This window comes from Aspergillus nidulans, chromosome V (genome assembly GCF_000011425.1).
Source record: "Aspergillus nidulans FGSC A4 chromosome V".
NCBI lineage: Eukaryota > Fungi > Ascomycota > Eurotiomycetes > Eurotiales > Aspergillaceae > Aspergillus > Aspergillus nidulans.
Window position 1 is genome coordinate 1,583,612 of NC_066261.1, and position 18,363 is coordinate 1,601,974.

At 51.4% G+C, this 18,363-nt stretch overlaps 8 protein-coding genes across 8 annotated transcripts, besides 1 other annotated feature; 3 read left to right on the forward strand and 5 right to left on the reverse strand.

Moving 5' to 3' along the window:
* Nucleotides 1-18,363: part of a sequence feature (contig 1.98 826..565485(-1)) that runs on past both edges of the window.
* On the forward strand, nucleotides 131-1,501 carry ANIA_05738 (methionyl-tRNA formyltransferase; the record flags this gene model as incomplete). The annotated part of the gene is made up of 4 exons (XM_050612260.1): nucleotides 131-389; nucleotides 450-520; nucleotides 575-702; nucleotides 763-1,501. The coding sequence occupies 4 exons, from the start codon at nucleotides 131-133 to the stop codon at nucleotides 1,499-1,501; spliced, it is 1,197 nt and encodes a 398-aa protein (XP_050468202.1).
* ANIA_05737 (SDR family NAD(P)-dependent oxidoreductase) lies at nucleotides 1,358-2,956 on the reverse strand (the record flags this gene model as incomplete). Its single annotated transcript, XM_050612261.1, has 10 exons — nucleotides 1,358-1,638; nucleotides 1,687-1,765; nucleotides 1,832-1,894; nucleotides 1,948-2,036; nucleotides 2,093-2,144; nucleotides 2,198-2,305; nucleotides 2,361-2,423; nucleotides 2,484-2,570; nucleotides 2,664-2,808; nucleotides 2,907-2,956. The coding sequence occupies 10 exons, from the start codon at nucleotides 2,954-2,956 to the stop codon at nucleotides 1,613-1,615; spliced, it is 762 nt and encodes a 253-aa protein (XP_050468203.1). The 3' UTR covers nucleotides 1,358-1,612.
* ANIA_05736 (glycosyltransferase family protein) lies at nucleotides 3,361-4,346 on the reverse strand (the record flags this gene model as incomplete). Its single annotated transcript, XM_658248.1, has 2 exons — nucleotides 3,361-4,113; nucleotides 4,194-4,346. The coding sequence occupies 2 exons, from the start codon at nucleotides 4,344-4,346 to the stop codon at nucleotides 3,361-3,363; spliced, it is 906 nt and encodes a 301-aa protein (XP_663340.1).
* ANIA_05735 (uncharacterized protein) lies at nucleotides 4,700-7,421 on the forward strand (the record flags this gene model as incomplete). The annotated part of the gene is made up of 4 exons (XM_658247.1): nucleotides 4,700-4,825; nucleotides 4,883-5,007; nucleotides 5,038-5,725; nucleotides 5,778-7,421. 4 exons carry the CDS (start codon nucleotides 4,700-4,702, stop codon nucleotides 7,419-7,421), a joined length of 2,583 nt encoding a protein of 860 aa, XP_663339.1.
* On the reverse strand, nucleotides 8,106-9,972 carry ANIA_05734 (sugar porter family MFS transporter; the record flags this gene model as incomplete). Its single annotated transcript, XM_658246.1, has 6 exons — nucleotides 8,106-8,224; nucleotides 8,301-8,374; nucleotides 8,431-9,414; nucleotides 9,477-9,701; nucleotides 9,751-9,827; nucleotides 9,877-9,972. 6 exons carry the CDS (start codon nucleotides 9,970-9,972, stop codon nucleotides 8,106-8,108), a joined length of 1,575 nt encoding a protein of 524 aa, XP_663338.1.
* ANIA_05733 (glycoside hydrolase family 154 protein) lies at nucleotides 11,944-14,319 on the reverse strand (the record flags this gene model as incomplete). The annotated part of the gene is made up of 4 exons (XM_658245.2): nucleotides 11,944-12,444; nucleotides 12,573-13,061; nucleotides 13,274-13,776; nucleotides 13,838-14,319. The coding sequence occupies 4 exons, from the start codon at nucleotides 14,317-14,319 to the stop codon at nucleotides 12,362-12,364; spliced, it is 1,557 nt and encodes a 518-aa protein (XP_663337.1). The 3' UTR covers nucleotides 11,944-12,361.
* ANIA_05732 (putative lipoate--protein ligase) lies at nucleotides 15,136-16,551 on the reverse strand (the record flags this gene model as incomplete). Its single annotated transcript, XM_658244.1, has 3 exons — nucleotides 15,136-15,378; nucleotides 15,429-15,536; nucleotides 15,589-16,551. 3 exons carry the CDS (start codon nucleotides 16,549-16,551, stop codon nucleotides 15,136-15,138), a joined length of 1,314 nt encoding a protein of 437 aa, XP_663336.1.
* Nucleotides 16,892-18,361, forward strand: ANIA_05731 (bifunctional chorismate synthase/riboflavin reductase [NAD(P)H] ARO2; the record flags this gene model as incomplete). The annotated part of the gene is made up of 3 exons (XM_658243.2): nucleotides 16,892-16,926; nucleotides 16,984-17,345; nucleotides 17,402-18,361. 3 exons carry the CDS (start codon nucleotides 16,892-16,894, stop codon nucleotides 18,235-18,237), a joined length of 1,233 nt encoding a protein of 410 aa, XP_663335.1. The 3' UTR covers nucleotides 18,238-18,361.

Genomic DNA, 18,363 nt, shown 5'->3' on the forward strand with positions numbered 1-18,363 from the left:
CATACCTCATCCCCCGCAATCTGGCTTGCAGTGGGCTGTGACATCACGTGTCCCGGTAGATTGCCAGTCGGAGAGCTTTCGGAGCTTCACGACTACCCCAGACTAAACAAGTTGCGGCGACTGCGCAACAATGTTTCTTCCAAGAGGTTCGAGCCTGCTATGCTCGTTGCGGCAGACCCGCTTTCGTCCCTCTTTTGCACCACGATTATTATCTACGAGGGCCTACGATCCGCTCCGAATACTTTTCTGCGGTTCCGATCATTTTAGTATAGCTTCTTTGAAAGCTCTCCATGATGAACACAAGAAACGGCCCGATCGGATCGCTTCTATCGATGTCGTCTGTAGGCCCGGGAAAAGGGTGGGAAGAGGCATGAAACAAATACGAGAAGGTGGTTCATGGTGGAGAACGCTATGTGAGACGGCTTGTTGCTGATACAATGCTTCGACAGTTCCAATCAAATTCGTCGCATCAGACTTAGGTCTCCCTATCCACGAAGTTGACACCTTCACGGGATGGCAGGTATCTAGAACCTGGTATTCACCAACATAGTCACACACAAACTCATGATGCTAGCCCCCGGTGTACCCCCATGGACCGATCAATCTCATAGTGGCCGTATCGTTTGGTCTTTTTGTGCCCCCGCGAATACTCAACGGTGCTAGATACGGTGGATTGAATGTGCACCCATCGTTACTTCCTGAGTAAGTACGGACATGGTGGAGCTCAACCTTACCGGTCCATGCCAACTGAGATAATTACAGCTTCCGTGGGCCTGCGCCGCTACACCATACTCTCCTAGCTGGGAGAACCACGACTGGCGTTAGCCTCCAGACATTGCACCTCCAGCATTTCGATCACGGAACAATCCTCGCCCAAACTCCCTCCCCCGGTTTCGAGATCCCCAACCCTGATTCCTGCACCGTTCCTGAGCTGTTGGACGTTGTTGCCCCTAAAGGTGCGGAACTCTTAGTGAAGGGCATCCAAGAGGGCTTGTTCGTCCCACCGCACAGAAACGCCGGCTGGTACACGGCTGAGCAGAGGGACCTGATACATGCTACCAAGATCAAACCGGAAGACAAACACATCGACTGGGCGACTTGGACCTGGACAACTATCAGTCGGCGGGAACGGGTGCTAGGACCGCTATGGAGCAAGTCTCTGGTTCTTGGTGAATCATCTGGGCCTACTCCGACTTTTGAACAACGAAGGGTTATTCTCAGTGAATTTGAAGAAGTACAGCCGTTGAAAGGGAGCGAGGCATTTGCCCTGGTTCCAGGACTGCCCTTCATAGACGGCGAGCACACCGTCAAATCGGACTCAGGAAAAGGGGTATATGTCTTCACTCGAGACGAAAAGCTGGTCAGAATCCATATGATGAAGGTGGAAGGGCGGCCCAATACGGATGCGTTCCGTGCTGCCCTCAAAGCTCGGATGATTGGCAGCCGCACTTTCTCATCGCATGGTGCTTCATTCACTCCATTCCACAATCCTTTCAACTGAAGGACGAAGAAGAAATACAATGTATACTATGTAAAACCAACACCATGCATTATCTCAAATCTTCAATCCTAAAGGGCACCTCACTTCTATCTTTGCGCCACACAGCTCAGCTTAGTAGTTCACCACAAACCCAGAATCTGTGAAGTTAGATATTCTGCACACATGAAACTCAGATAGCCTCATACCTATCTGAACTGCTTGTCCTGTCATTGATGAGTTCTTTGCTATGTTGATATATGCATCGGCGGTGTCCTCCACTTCAGGCTTGTAGTGAGCATGGAACGTTAGTTCACAAAACAATACTTTTCATGCTTCGCTGGGACTCCATACCAGGGTGTTAAGAGGAGTTCTAGCTTTATAAGCCTCAATTTTCTCCTTGGGGAACCGCAGTCCCTGGTCTTGACTTAGCACTTGAATCCACATTCCCTTGAATCATTACTACGTACCCATTCAGTCAGGAGCAGGCCTGGAAGAACCGCATTGACGCGGACTTTGTTTCCTTGAGTCTGTGCGAGGCACTTGACCAAATGCAAGCCTGTGCTTCGTTTAGTCATCTCCATACACTCATATTCCTGAGGTCATATCCCATACCTGCCGCTTTCGTGACAGAATATGGCAGACTACTTCCTGACGCAGAAACGGCCTTGCGGTATGTCAGTGAGCATTACTGTTACTTCCTAGAGCAAGGATATTTACCGCTGCTGATGAGGTGAGTAGGAAGACACCACCGTCCGGATTGGCTCTGAACGTAGGAAGTGCCGCCTTGAAGAGCCATAGATGACCTTTCACATTGGCAGACCAGCACTGTAAACCTTTGTTAGCCGCATGTATATGACTTAGATCACCGACTGCTACCTACCTTATCCCAGTCTTCCTCATTCATGGCATCCAAGTCGTTGAACGTCGTAACTTTGGTCCAGCCCTTTCAATTCATTAGCACATTCCTCCATATACAAGGCTCTGACCAAGGACGAGAACCCACAGCATTCGAAACCAGAATATCCAGACCTCCAAGTTGCTCGATCGTAGTCTGCACCATGCTCTGACATTCACTCTGAATACTCGCATCCTATACAAACGCAGACCTTCAATCAGAACGCCAATACCACCGTAATCCGCGCGAGCAGACAAACTGTGGCAATGCAAGCCAATGGGAACGTACACCCTGAATCAATATGATCTTGACATTATACTGCGCTCGAATATCTGATGCGACTTTTTCCGCAGCATCCCTGCTAGAGAAGTAATTGATTGCGACGTTGCAGCCTTCGGCAGCAAACTTCTGGGCGACGACCGCTCCTAATCCTCTAAAAAATAAGAAAATAGTGGATTAGCAATTGTTGAGTGTCGCCTTTGGGTGCGCTGCTAAGAGACATGTTGGGATCATTTGGGGTCAGTAGGGTACCTAGAGCCCGCAGAGACGAGGACATTGCGGTTTTGTAGCGCGTATGGCATGATGATGGTATGTTCTAAAAATGAGGTTGATGAATTGAGGGCGAGGTTTATGGTAATCGCTTCTGGTCAGATGCGGGGTATATGAGGGGCTTACGTTGGAGTAAGCAGCGGGCACATGTACGGGTTGCACAAGAGGTCTACCAATACACTGGACATATAGCTACAGTGGTATACAGTGCAACTTCCGTGTACATCGGAGCAGCCGTGTGTTAAGCGTAAGATTCGTTCGATGGATCCCAAGTATGCAACCGACAGCCGCAATGAGGGAAAGGCCTCGGCTGCGGCGCTTTCCGTTTGGACTATACTGTAATAGTCCAGAGGCTCAACGATGTGCTACTGCAGGTATGTACCCAAATCCGTGCTCAATGTCGCAATGACTCATGCACAAAGTGTCTTGCAGAGCATCAGTCCACAAGACCGGCAACGTATTCAGTCTTCCTCATCCCCCACCACGCCTGCTTCCCTTCCAGCGCAGGCCACTGAACCAAGAATCGGTCAGCGAAAGGCAGAAGAATCTTTCCCGACAAGCTCAATGTCTTCACCCGCGCCCAAGATTCCACAAATACTGTACGAAGTCGGTATTCTCCCGGCAGCAGAGCCTCGCTCGCCCCTTTGCCGGTCATAGATTGCCGGTGGGACTTGGCTAAAGATAGGAAGCTCAGGCAAGAAGCAAGAAGACGCAAGAATCTAGCAGCTAGTATAACACTAACGGCTGTCGCGGGGCCATTGGTGATGATGAGATCCGGATAAGGCGAGGTAAGTTGCGCTGGTCGTTTGTGTCGCTGCTGGTCCGGATGGCGCCCACATAGAACTAGAATACAGGACCAGAAAGACAAAATAGTGGTGAAGGGAGCCGTTAAGTAGGATTGATGGACGCGGCGGGCACGAGGCACTGTTATGATTGCGTAGGACTCTGGCTGTCCCCCGAGACTGGATTCGAACTCGAGCGCCTTGGTAGCGCTGAAGTTATCACCGGAGCTGACAACATAGGTCCGATAAATGCATTTGTTTGTAATAATGTCCACGCGCCGTAGCAAAGAAAGCATCTCTGCCGTGTGGCCGCCACTGCCGAGGACGACCAGAAGATGGACCGGGGTGCTCTTGGGACGCCATTTGGGCACCGGAGTGTTCTGGAAGATTGTATAAACACCGAGGAGCTATACGTTTGCTACGTTAGCCTGGCTTCTTTTTTTTTTTTTTTAGCACGGAACTCAGTGCAACGGGGATTCGAACGAACCAGGACCAGTGATATGACGCTTGCGATGAAGAGGGGGGCCAGGACGGCTACCCTGGGGAGCGACAGCTGTAACAAAGCCATAAGACCGTAGCCCAAGGCAGTACAACCGACAGCCAGGGTAGAGACGATGAGAGATAACAGACAAATAGACATAATTGTGCGAGATCGGAGAGTATGATATGCCAGGAAACTTTTATGATCGGTGGTAGAACAGAGTGGGAGGCAGAAGGTGAAGTTGCAGGATCGCAGGCATCGTGAAAGAAAAAGACCAAGTAATTGTGTCAAAAATTGTAGCAAATCATCAATCCACTCGCCTGCGACTGAATTGATGAAGAATGTGCTGGTGTAGTTGCAATGAACTGAACGTGTTCCTGGCGGATCTGGTCTATTGATGATTCACGTGTGGTCTGTGCACCTGGTGTTGTCGGGGTTAAGACTTCTTTGCATTCTTAGAGCGTATTCTCTGCTACGACGCCCTTCATCACCCATCAAATGTTCTACACATCATGGCTCCTCTCTTCTCGAAGCGACTAAGCTGCTTCTATTGCGGTCGTCGCTCTGCACAGCCTGGAAAAGGCCCTCTCCGAAAATGGCAATGTAAACACTGTGAGGCCGTCAACTATCTCGACGAAGTACGTCACTCTTTTGTGTTTCTCCCCTGTACAACTACTAATAAACTGCCTTAATAGAATGGAGATATAACAGATCCTCCTGCCACCGAAACGAATCCAGATCCGCCTACACCCGGCCCAACAAAATCTTCTCTTGAATCCGTTGACATAGGTTTGACGGGCTCGGACTTGTTTTGTGCCCAGTGTGTGCGGAACCAACACCTTTTCACTAGTGCTTTGGCATCCTACTTCCCGCCCTCAGACGATCCGAATTATAGCGCATACGAAAGGGAATATCCCAAATTCCGAAAAAATCTAGAAGAGCGGTATCCTCAAGTGTGCGATCAATGTGAACCTCGTGTGAAGGCGCGCATCCGCCAGGCCGGATACGAAGCAAAGTCAGACCATCTGCGGCGAATGATGGACAGGAGTAAAGCAGGAAAAGCAGCGCGCAAAGCGCGACAATGGAACTGGAGGAGTCTTTTGGTGTTTGCCGGTGCTATCTGTTACTGGGCTAGCATTGCAGGTCAACTTGCCTGGGACTTGACCAATGCACTGCCTGTCGAAAAATCATTACGAGACTCGGATGGTTTCTCAATGTCGCATGTGGTCGTTCCACGCATTAGACAAGTCCTCCAAACGCTTCATCTACCATCTGATGGTCCTGTGGACTTGGGACCCTATGCAGGCTTGTCTCTTGTGGCCGGCATATTTTCGCTGTGGTATAACCCGAAGCTGCGCTTAAAGGTTGAAGGGAGAGGCGGCCGCTTCTTGGGACTAGGTGAATACTATAAAGTCCAGCTTATTGTCATGGTCGTGCGGTGCGCGTTTTGGGCCGTCCTTAGGGATCCCTCGTCTAGCGGCCTTGATGCCACGCTGCCGCCTGCTCTACATCTCTTCATGTTTTTTTTTACAGTTTTGGTAGGACCACCTTCTTGGTACCATTTCACTAAAGAGTGTTGACATACTTTAGTCTGTCATCATATCGCGGCGCATCGTCTGCTATAACACTCGACCACTGGTCAATTGGGCTGAAACTACTCCAATGACAACCCCAGTTCGGAAAACGGAGGCATCTCCTCGATTGACCACTGACACGAAACAGCCCTTCTACACCCCCCATGAAATCTCTCAGCAGATAACACCCCGCTTTCCTATTGAAAGGCTGGCAACTCCGCAGAGCGCTCGGGAGGAGCGCGCCATTCCGACGCCACCGCCCGAGGTCGACGACATGGACTGGACTCCGTCTATACAGCATAGTTTCCAACCAGCCTCAACTGTTCATCAACGCGACCAGCGACAGTCTCTCCTTTCCGGCCCTACTCCTTTTTACGGATCTCTTCCTCCCGCTCCAGTGCCGCCATCATGGAGCTTGCGAAGCCAGTCCTCAAAGAGACCAAAACCAATCGAACAGGTCGTTGAGCGCAATCCTTTTCATCGCAGCCCTGCTCAATCGTCCGCTGATTGGAGGCGCAAAACGGCCTCTCCAGATGCTGTATTCGCGCCTCCTAAATTCTTTCCAGTGACCGATCATGCCTCCACAGGGCTGGAGAATCTTTTTGATCGAGCTTTTACCATCAAATCACCAGATAATGATGAGCATGATTGGCAGAGACCACAGCAGGCACATCTGGATACTCAGCCATCGCGCTCTGCAAACATGCGGGGGGTCTTCATATCTCAGTGTGTTCGATTTGGTCTTCTACTCGTGTCGATTACTGCGTGGAGTCTCTCGCAGTACGAGCTTGTGACCGTCCCCGGCGACTATATTGAAGTTGCCTCTCTAGGATGTGCTAGCCTACTCGCTGGCTTTGCTCTTCTGGAGGGGGTAAAGCAACCTATCGTACAATGGAATGGCATGGAACTTCTTGTCTATGTTGCAGAGCTTGCCGCAGCAGTACATCTCGGTGGATATCTCCCAGGAGCATTCCTTGAACGACATTACTTCGACAGATACGGAAAGCTCCTTCTGATCTTTATGGCTGTCCAGGAGGCGCTAGGGCTATTAGCTATCTACCAAACCTCCCTTATTCCCGATGTGCTCTCACCGAAGAGAAGCCAAGCAGGTCGACCGTCATCCTCGGGTGGAGATACCATTGCTGGCGATTCGCCAAATTCACGAATCAGCAGACAATCAAACAACCAATCCTTCAACTCTCTTTCCTCCCACGCACCTCCGGCCCTCTCCTTCGGATCCACCGCAGCTGGGTCAAGCTTCCTGACACAGGCGCACAAGCCAGAACTCTCGCCACAATATCAACTTCCTCTCTCCCCACATGGCGGCTCATTCAACGGCAACGCCAACCGACACAGCTTCAGCCTGAATAGCCTCAAACACCAAGAAGCCGATGCCTCGGATCCTGACTTTGACCGCGACTCAGACACAGAAACTACGATGACGACAGCCACCGCAACAACAAACAACACCATTAGAAATATCCGCTACGGGCGAAACAGTACCGCTAACGAAGTTCTGTTCTCTCCGAGACGCTCGGAGCTCGGTCCTGGTCTTGGCAGTTTGAGTCTCGATGACGGGCCGTCGCGCCGTATGACGCGGAGCCAGTCTCAAAGACTTCAAAGCCAAACGGCTGCAGGCATTCGTAGAAGGGGCTTCTGATGTCGCTGTCCGCTCACTGGCATACATACCTCTTCCTTACCCATATCATTTCCCGTCCTATTATCCATACAACAATGTGTTGCGTCTCCTTCGCTCTTGCCTCTCAGCGTTCTCTTCCTTGCATGCATTCGGAGTCCTGGTCTAGTTGCTTTGTTTTGGCCTCTGATATATCTCCACATCTCACTTCTCGGTATTTGCACAACTTTGTTCTTCAATTCTGTTCTTTTGTCTATGTGCATTTCTTCGTTTCTCACCATACCAGGCAGGCAGAGGCGTTTAGCATGATAGCGGCGATTTTGACTCCATGCCTACTCGACTGCGTTTTGCATCCTTTCCATGTTATTTTGCTTTTTAGAGGGGGCTCAGCTCCTTGTACTTATTATCTTTTGTGCATACAAAGGCATATGGAGTACGTTAAGTAAGCGCGAAGCTTACAGATATCTAAGTGGGGAACAAAAAAGGAACCCGGAGTAGTGTATATATTTATGACTTGATGAAAATAATGAAAGCGATGACAATAGCAACAGCAAGGCAACGATCCATTACCACATTACCCTACTAACTCGTAGCTGCTCAGGTGACTAAGTGCATCATTCATGATCTGGGAAAGACTTCGCTCCCACTCTCCTTAATTTGGAACAACAATAAAGACCCCCGCACGAGACCCAAGGTATCTCAATACCTCTAGGCCGTCTTCTCAATGCGAATCTCCTCTTGCTTCTCGGCAGGGCTCTCATCGGCGCTCTCCTTTGTGCTGCCATGGCTGATGCCAAAGAGGTCGTCCATCTTCTCGAGAGAGAGACCTATTGATGCCCATGTTAGTTTGAAAGTCGAACAATGCAGTACGATGGATGAAGGAAAAGAAATGGAGGAACCAACCCTTTGTCTCCGGGACGAAGAACCAAACGAAGACAAACATGGAGAAACAGAAGCAAGCAAATATGATATACGCCCTAAATAGATTGTTAGTTCAGTGACCATATGGCGTATAGAGATGAGGAAAATGTACCCATAACCATTGGCACCCACGGTAGCCAGCATGTTAGGCACAGCGCGCGCAACAACAAAGTTGAACAGCCACTGTGTGGCAGCAGCAAAGGAAACATTCAAACTGCGGAGCCGCGTTGTCGGGATCTCAGAGACATAGATCCAGCAAACAGGGCCCCAGCCGAACTGGAAGAATGCGGCGAAGAGGAAGATGCAGACGAGTGCAAAGTAGCCAGCAGGAATAACGGGCTCACCCTCTTTGGGGGGTGCAATGCGAACATATAACCCGATATAGAGCATTGCGAGGCCTTGGGCGATGGACGTCCAGAGGAGGGAACGGCGACGGCCAAGAGAGTCAGCGACGAAGACGAGGAAGCACGCGCAACCGACGACCTTGACAATGCCGTACACGCCTGTGGCGAAGAGGCCGTTGGCACTGCCGGTGATTCCGAGGTTCTCAAAGATCTGGGGAGCGTAGTAGTTGATTGCATTAGTTCCTGTCATCTGTTGGCAGATCATGAGCCAGATGCTGATGAGAGCTCGCTTGCGGTTTCCGGGGATGAACCACATTTCCTTGAGGAGGTCGACGAAGCTAGAGCCGCTGATGAGCTGGCGTTCGAATTCGAGCTGGCGGACGATGTCTTGAAATTCGTTCTCGACGTAGGGGTGAGTCGATGGGAGGTTGCGGACGCGGGATAGTGTTGCGCGTGCTTCTTCCCAGCGGTCTTGCTTGGCTAGCCACCGAGGGGATTCATTGCAGAGGAGCATGCCGACGAGGAGGAGGATTGCCGGAAGACCTTGCATGGCTAGCGGGACGAGGTACTGACCTGCGCCGGAGATGTGAAGCAGGGAGCCGTAATTGATCCAAAAAGCAAGCATAATTCCCATTGTAATGAACAGTTGGTATAGACCTGTGAGACCACCACGGATGGCTCGAGGGGCATTTTCCGAGACATAGAGTGGATTGACCATAGACGCGAAGCCGACACCTATACCACAGAGCAGGCTATTGGAAGTTAGATGTCAATTTTTATTTTATTTTTTTTTTTCGAGGGACAGGGATCTAACCGTCCAATATACATAGCTTCCAGGTGACCGCTCGCCGCAACTTGCATGATGACTCCCACGAGCGCTACAAAAGAAGCGGCGATCAGGCCAAGCCGTCTTCCATATTTATCAGCCACCCAAGACGCTGCGAGAGCACCAAAGAAACATCCAGCTTGAAGGGTTGACACGATGTTGGCGGAAAGATTAGCTCTTCCCGTGTCACCCAACTCATTCAACCCGTATTTTCTGTCGACTGCGTCAGTCACAGGGAAAACGGAATGGACGAACAGCTTACGCTTTGAACGTGTCCATTGTGAGGACACCGCCGATGATTCCAGTTTCCACGCCAAACAACATGCCGCCGAAACATGCCTGAATGATAAATGAGCACAAGATAGTAGCCTGGGGCAATGAAACTCACCGAGCAAGCCAATGCATACACCCTCCACCCGTATATCTCACGTGGGTCTGTTCGCATCGCCTCATTGTGGACGAGCTTTCTGAGAAGGAAGGACATTTTGGCCGGTTATGCGCGTTCTTTGGATCGTCCAAGGCAAATGTCGAGGTCAAGAAAAACGTGTGATGGGACCAAGGCAGCGTTATCTGTTTTGCCAACTGTCCCTAGAGCGCGTACCGTCGCAGACTCTCAATAACAATGCTTCTGAAAGCTCAAAGCGACCCCGGCTCAGATTTATATGAGATCCTGTTCCAAAAAGGTCCCGACAGGGGGTCGGCCCGCATAGTTATAGGACTTCAAGCGAGCCATGCTAGATAGCCGACGGGCCAACAGTAGCAGCACAATCAACACGTCGGCCTCTGACTTAGTGAATATCAAGATAGAAAGTCGGCGGAGAAATCTGAGAGAGGGCGCAAAAACTGGATTCCACGAATCCTATGGACAGCAACCTTGTCAACAGCTCATAGTCGGTTCAACTTGGCATCGAGCCAGAACTCAGCAATCCAGTGACCTCGCGAAGGAGGGGATGGCATATCAATTCCCGTCTGGGCATGGGTGAGCGTTGACTGTGGCAGGGGTCTGTGAGGAAAAGGAGGTCACGCCGAGATGGGAGCAAATTATCAGCCGGGGAAACTGGGACAGGACCCCACAGAAGCTAGTATGGAGAGCCTAATCATCACGAGGACCAGTGGAGGATGGCAGAAGATGGGGTAGCACGGGTTGACTGCCGCTAGGGTCTGAAAATGTGAGGTCTTGGATGAAACGCCGGGGAAAAAGGCAAAAGTTCAATATCGGTTTTGTTCGCGGGGAAGCAGCGCGACTCGCTCGAGATCTACCGGCGAGAGGTGATTGGTGTATATTTTTCGGATTTAGCCTGCCTTGAACTGAACTTGGCAGTATTGGCCTCGAATGCAGACTTCAGTCGTACCCCAGAAAGACCCAACCCCGGATTGGAAGGAGAATCAAGATCCAATACCTTTCACCACGATCTGTGGGGATTCCCGTCTGAGTGGCAAGAGCGCAAGCGCTAGAATACCAATGCCAAAACTCTCCATACGAACGACAATAAGCCAATGCCCAGGGCACTGCTGAATTTCATTCCACCACTAAGCGGCAATTCCAGTGACACGCAATCCGGAGTAGGACTTGTTCAATGAGGCGTAAAGAGGTCATGGTGGCCGCCAAGGGCTGCCAGCCAAATGGCCAAGTACGCCACGAGAGGTAGCGCCGGCGGAGTAGCAAAAATCCGTGCACGGTTCCAAAGCTTTTAGATGTTCAATTGCCGCCCTCACAGCGATGTCAGAAGAGCAGGTATTTGCGGCGATAGGGGTGGCGGCCACGACTGAGCTCAGGCAAGGTAGGCGATTGGCGTTAAGCAGAGATGGGTGCCTCGATTGTCGCTAGCGCAGTTTTTGAAGACCTGAGGATATGCAAACGGCTTATCTTAGACATTTATTCGCAGCAGTTCGTTGGTTAAACTCACCTAGATAGACACGGACTTTTGTCAAGGCTACCTTTGGAAAGGGTAGGCGATTTAACAAGTGCATTGAGTGGCCATTAGCAGATATTGATACTTTTTTTGATCGAGGATGATAGAGATGTTTGTGTTCTCAAGAGGGAGGTGAAATAAGGGAAACGAGGATCAGAGTAGGAAGAGAAGAGCGGTTGAACGAAGACAGGTCCCAACATCTTCTATTCACTCTGTCGGCCTGTACTTTGTCTCCATCCACCCCATCACAGATTCTAATTTAGTTGATGAAGGATGAACAAGGTTACATGCCCAGTCATTTTCCCAGCTAATTTGTGTCTCCTAGACTTCCAAACGGGTCCATCTCCAGCTTTCCAGCCTCCAGCTTCGTCTTCCTACCAGACAGCGGCTAAGAGTATGCCATCTGCCGAGTATCTATAATGGGGGAGATCAGATGTCACTTAAGCCTGAAAGATGCTACCCTAGGCGTCGACGTCGTAGTCCAAGAATATGAAAGGGTGATGCTATCTGCTGCCTACTCGGGAATATTGAGGCCAAAGTTGACTGAACTACGGTCGATAGGTGTATTTGTTTTTCGGCGAGATTATCCTGGCTCCTGAGTTGGGTGATAGTTGATGAGAATGGAAAGACTGCTAGGCAGCAAGCAGGATGATAAATCTAGGGAAACAGGACGCCTATCAATCTTGACTTGGTTGATATCATCAGAGAAAAGAAATAAGAAGATATACCCAGAAATTCATGTTGCGTCACATTCATGAGAAGGAAGAGGAGCAGGAGAAGGCTTCACACCAGCTCTCTCGTGGAGTTGAACACGTGCAATTACTCTCTGGAGCCCTTCAATGCTACCAGTCTAAGCTTCGGCGTCCTTCACCTCAACTACAACATCGTCTCGGATTCTATTGGGCTCATCCTCTCATCAGTTCCTTTAACCACCCCGGAATATCTGGCCGTTTATTCCATCTATCGATCCAGATATTCTTCCAGTTTTCGCCATTGCCATTTCCATGCGCCGGCAAAGCAAACACGGCCGTCACAAACCAGGTCTGCGTACCTGATTTCAGGTCAGCACCTAGGGATGGCAGCAGAGTACGGCCGTGAAGAAGGTTCGAATTGGGGTCCGCTAAGACCACCCTCCCTGCACGATCTGTGCTTGGTTGTAATTCCACAATACCTACAGCTCCTGCTGAGGAAACCGTAAGTGCACTCTGGGGTGCAGCTGAAGTCCCTTCAGATAGCGGGTTGAGGGGTTCCTTGAAGGGTTGGAGGAAACGGCCGTTGCTACTCTGGCATCCATAGATTGCAAACGCTCCTTCCGAACTTTGGAGATCACGACTGGTCCGAACACGATGAGCGCGGATGTGCCAGTTCTCGCTTCCTTCAGCAGGAGGAATCAAGAACGTTTCGACGACAACATCTGTCCATGGCCGCCATTCCGAGATCAGAACAGGCAGATTCTCGCGGTACTCGATGCGTGCATTTTCCACGACCCTCCGTGTCTGCCAAATGTCGCCTCCATCCTCAGAAAGGGCCAGCATGCTGTCAGGAGCATGCTGCTCCAGCTGATAGCCCCCGGTTGGCACGGAATAGCCGAAAGAGGCACTGTATGCGAATTTCCCATACTTTGCCTGAATCGCTCTGACCGGATAGTGGCAAGCTTGTCCTGATGAAAGAAGGAAGGTATGTCCTCCTCGGTGTACAATGATGTGCTTGGGATATTTGAGGGCTGCTACCGCTGAGAGTGACGGATACGCTTCCTCCTCGGCCGCCCAGAAAGGATGCGTATCGGGCAGCACAAGCGGCACGAAGGACAAGCAGCACCAGTATGGGGAGCCCGGGGAGTTGTAGTTCTCGGTTAGGTACATGTTGGCGTACGAGTACCCGAGAGATTCAAAGTTCCATCATTATTGAATATGTCTTCCTGCGTGGCCCACCAGCGGAAATGCCGAAGCAAGATGCCTTTCACCATCCCCCATGTGAGCGGCGCAGGAGGAGTGACGTCCGCAAAAGCTAGGGCACCCCAAAAACCAACCATCGCGAATCGGTATGTCATGGACCGTCCAAAGGGTACTGACCTCCCATCAGGGTCGAAATAGTACACGAAATCGAGCGCGAATTCTTTGGCGCGGGCTCGGTATCGTTCCGCACGAGGCTCGTCAAAGTCCGCGGCCAATTTGGAATAAAGCAGCTGCAGAAACTGAATTGCGAACGAACCCGAGTAATAATCCATCTGGTGGTGGCTCTTGGGGCCGTCATTGCTCCAACCTCCGCCTACATGGAAGGTATCCAAGTGATCCATATCAGCCTCAATACGAGCAAGTGAGTACGGTGCTCCGTTCTTTCGCAGGCCCAGATTAGCAAAGACTCGAAACCATAGCCTATATGCGGTGTTCTCTGTGAGCGCCGTCGGCCATAAAGTAATCTTGGGGAACTACATACCAATTTGTGTTCGGCATCTCTCGTTCATTAATGCTTGCTAGCCACTTCGCAACGTTCTCCTTCTGTTTGTCGGTCAATGGATTCCAGAATACATGCGGTGCAACGGCCAGTGAGAAACCGATTGGGCACATCTCCACCATGCGTTGGTCCATGTCTTCAATGTCCCCCCAGTACTCTGGGCTCTCAGGGTCTGTTCCTTGTATGAAGCCATCGCGCCATCGAGAGGCTTCCGCATAATCACAACCACCGCCGAGAAGGGCAGCAAGACCCCATAAGGGACGAGCGAAGCCCTCAATCTGTGCGCCCCCTTCATCAAACCTGGTGGTCGATGATCCAATCTTTACGCGGCTGCCCCCAGGGGTGAAGCGGGGTATAAGAGGATCGAGGAGCGCCTTACAGGCATCTTGGAGGTCGGTGCGAGTACGAAAAGGGGACTGGCTGAAAGGTTGAGTAGGGGTCTTTCCGTTTGCATGTACTGACATGATGGGCTCTGGTTCTTTAAATCTACAGATACTTGAGATGCCGGCCCTCAGCTAACATGCATTCATATATGTCTATCTCATGCTCGGTGTTCGGGTGGAAGACCGACGAGAAACAACGTCGGCAATTTACCCGGGGGCTAAATACGGAGTGGAAGTACGGAAGCAGCGCTTTGAGCACTATGAGTTGACGGAATTCATCTGCTCTCTAGAAGTGAACAAGGGCTCAGACCTCCAACCTGACCCTTCAGAGGACACAACCTGATAGGTGGAAGGTGATTATCCACTTATCACGTATCGCATCGAGGCTTGGAGTATGGAGCTCCAAATAGAAGATTTCCCCGCAATCCTATCCGGTTCGAGATCCTCATGCCTCAAATAGTGTCGGATGAAGATCATGCGACTAATATACCTTCAGCGCCGAGATGGGATAAGCGGCGCAGTTCAGTCGTCAGATTAGATTGCTTGTCTGGAATCAGCAACCGCTACGGGATGACGCGGTTGCCATGCCTTTCTGGATCTAAGACGATCACCATCTTAGTATATATCGATGGGTTAACCAGTCAGCGTCGCCATTTACTGTCAGAGACATCGCTTGACCGGGCGCGTGTCATCACCGGGCGAAGTCCGTTCATCGTATATCATGGAAGGTGTTCAATGTATATCTTAATCTAACCCCTTTAGGTCTCTCAAGTTGCGATTTGCTGCTGCGCTTGATGTACGGGGCAAGAGATACAGTGGCATTATTTGCGCATCATCCGATTATGCCTTGATCCTCGACTGGGATTGGGGTATCTACCTATCTTACATTCGTGGTGTTCATGAGCCGAATTTGCTGGTAATGAAGCTTGCGAGCTCCTGTACGGTAACTGGTTCTTCGTCTGCGGATAACCGACTGACCAGAACTTCAGTCCACTGCGATGGCTGCAGCTCATGCAAGTTTCGCCCCTTTAGGGCTTCGTGTACGCGACTCGCCTGCTCTGCGGCAAGTGATGGATCATTTGAAGTCGATATACAACTCTCAATGATAGCGCCGTGCTTCAGTCGTAAGAATACTCGCGTCTAGTACTTGTCAGCCTATTATCTCGCGTAAGAGATATTGTTAATCTTACCGAAGGGGGTAGAGAAGGCGGAAGGGCTGGTCTTTCACGGGGGTCTTCCTCAATCGGGTACGTAGAGAATGTGAACTGCGGTGTCTGAGTATACTTCCACTCCAGAGACTGATTCAAAAGATCAGCAATCTAATCCAGCCTTCCACCTGAAGATTCTTACCTTTAGCTCGTCCATACCCTTCTTGATCTCAGGCACAGCGTCCGCTTCCAGATCACCCACAGCCCCGGCCACCCAGTTGTCCCCTGCGTATAGTTCGGGTTCAACAGCATGAGCCCGTTGAGCTCGGCGGACGGCGTCCGGACTAGCGTTATACAGCTGCGCAAACTCATCCATCACACTAGCAATGACAGCCTGCATCGAAAATCCAGCGGGAGCATCTTCCATTGATGAGGATACATTGGCCACCGGAGACCGAACGCTCTCAACACCCTTCGCTCTGATATATTCTCTAGCAGGGGATCGGAGAAAGGACCCGAGTTCATTGATGTTCGGCGAATCGAGCAGGCATGTCCCGTGGTGCAGCCCCCGGAACCTAGTCAGCTTGAAGGCCGACCCTGAAATCTTCCGTGGCTGACCGTCAGACTCCGACATGACTATATCATGGCGCTCATTAACGCTTGTGTTAACTGCTCCCACACGGTGCAATGCCCGCATCATCATCTCCGCATGTTTGTTCCGCGTAAAGGTAGCCCGGGGAGAAATCACGCTGTAGTTCAGGTTGCCGGCGTCATGAAAGACAGCGCCACCGCCTGATCGCCGTCGGACAAGTAACGCTCCATCACTGTGTTTGGTACTCTCTTCGCGATCATTATGGAGCTTTTGAAGGTTGGTCTCAAGCCAAGGGTTCTGATTTCGTCCAATAACGACGCATGGTCGATTGACGTACAGAAAAAGTATACTCGAATCTGGCGGGGCTTTCTCTAGCAGGAAGTGCTCGATTGAAAGATTCACGTAAGGATCGGTCGAGAGGGACTGGTAGATCTGGTGGATGGAAGCTGGTCGAGACGCGAGTTGCGCGAAGCGATCAGAGCTAAATGCGGAATTGAACCGGACAAAGAGGCCGCCCCGGCTCTTTTTAAAGCGGTAAGCTTTCCAGCATGTGGCTTGAGAGAATAGAACCATTGATGGAACTCTCAAAGGCAGAAACAGGTCAGGGCGCTGTCAATTATTATCTTGATTTTCTTATCACATGTCCGCCGTCAGCCTGAAAGCTCCGGTATCCATGCAGAGCTCCGATCGCGGGCGCTAAGCCGAAACGAGTATCAGTAGTCACCGAAAATATTCCCGATCTCGAGTCACTCTTGAGCATCATAAGTTGTTCCACAATCGTCCAATAGTCTCTCAATTGCCTCAAGCTTGCTTCGCTAAACAACAGGAGCTCCTATTAAGTTACGGCTTGCAGCATAGAATACCAGACTAAACACCTGAAGCCGCGCACTCAGACTTCAATCCACTGCCCACCATGTCAACGTGGGGTGACTACTTTCGAGTCACCACGTAAGTTTTCTCAAGCACGCCTACCAACCCCCGCCACTAACGCAGCTACTCTTCTAGTTATGGTGAATCTCACTGCCGCTCCGTCGGCTGTATCGTCGACGGCTGCCCCCCGGGCATGGAACTCACTGAGGATGACATCCAACCTCAAATGACCCGCCGCCGCCCCGGCCAGAGCGCCCTCACGACCCCGCGCAACGAGAAAGACCGAGTTGAGATTCAATCAGGAACCGAGTTCGGCGTCACCCTGGGTACTCCAATTGCCATGGTCGTGCGCAATGAGGATCAGCGCCCTAAAGACTACGGCAACAAGACCATGGACATGTACCCCCGCCCCAGCCATGCGGACTTCACCTATCTCGAAAAGTACGGCGTCAAGGCTAGCAGTGGTGGTGGCCGAAGCAGTGCCCGAGAGACAATTGGTGAGCAGGTTCTCTTTGCCGCTACCTCGCGAGATTCTAATATGATTTGACGACAGGCCGCGTCGCCGCCGGCGCCATCGCCGAGAAGTACCTGCGCCTCTCGCACGGTGTCGAGATAGTCGCCTTTGTTAGCTCCGTCGGTAACGAACACCTCTTCCCACCAACGCCCGAGCACCCTAGCCCCGCGACGAACCCTGAATTTCTCTCGCTCATCGAAAAGATCGACCGCGCAACCGTCGACGCCCACGCACCTACCCGCTGCCCGAATGAAGCCGCGGCCGCGCGCATGACCAAAGTCATCGAACACTTCCGTGACAACAGCGACAGCATCGGCGGTACCGTCACCTGCGTGATCCGCAACGTCCCCGTGGGCCTGGGAGAGCCCTGCTTTGACAAGCTCGAGGCCCAGCTTGCCCACGCGATGCTCAGCATCCCCGCAACAAAGGGTTTCGAGATTGGCTCCGGCTTCGGCGGCTGCGAGGTACCCGGATCTATTCACAACGATCCCTTCGTGGCCTCCGAGGTGCAGACGCAGCTTGGCTCCCAAAATACAACTAAGCAACGCCTGGTCACCAAGACCAACAACTCCGGCGGTATCCAGGGTGGTATCTCCAACGGTGCGTCCATCTACTTCCGTGTTGCATTCAAGCCCCCTGCTACAATCGGGCAAGCGCAGCAGACGGCTACCTATGACTTTGGCGAAGGCGTTTTGGAAGCCAAGGGGCGCCACGACCCCTGCGTTGTGCCCCGGGCCGTCCCTATCGTCGAGGCCATGTCTGCCCTCGTCGTCATGGACTCCCTGTTGGCTCAGTATGCGCGCGAGAGCGCAAAGACTTTGCTCCCGCCATTACCAAAGACGATCCCTACTCGCCCTACCACGGGGTCGAATTAGGGCTCTGGCTGCGTGAATATGAAATCAAGATAAATCAACGGTTATGCATCTATGACTACGTCTATTTTTTTTTTTTCGAATCAGTTCAAAATTTCATCACATGCCGTACCCCGGCCTTTCAACCAG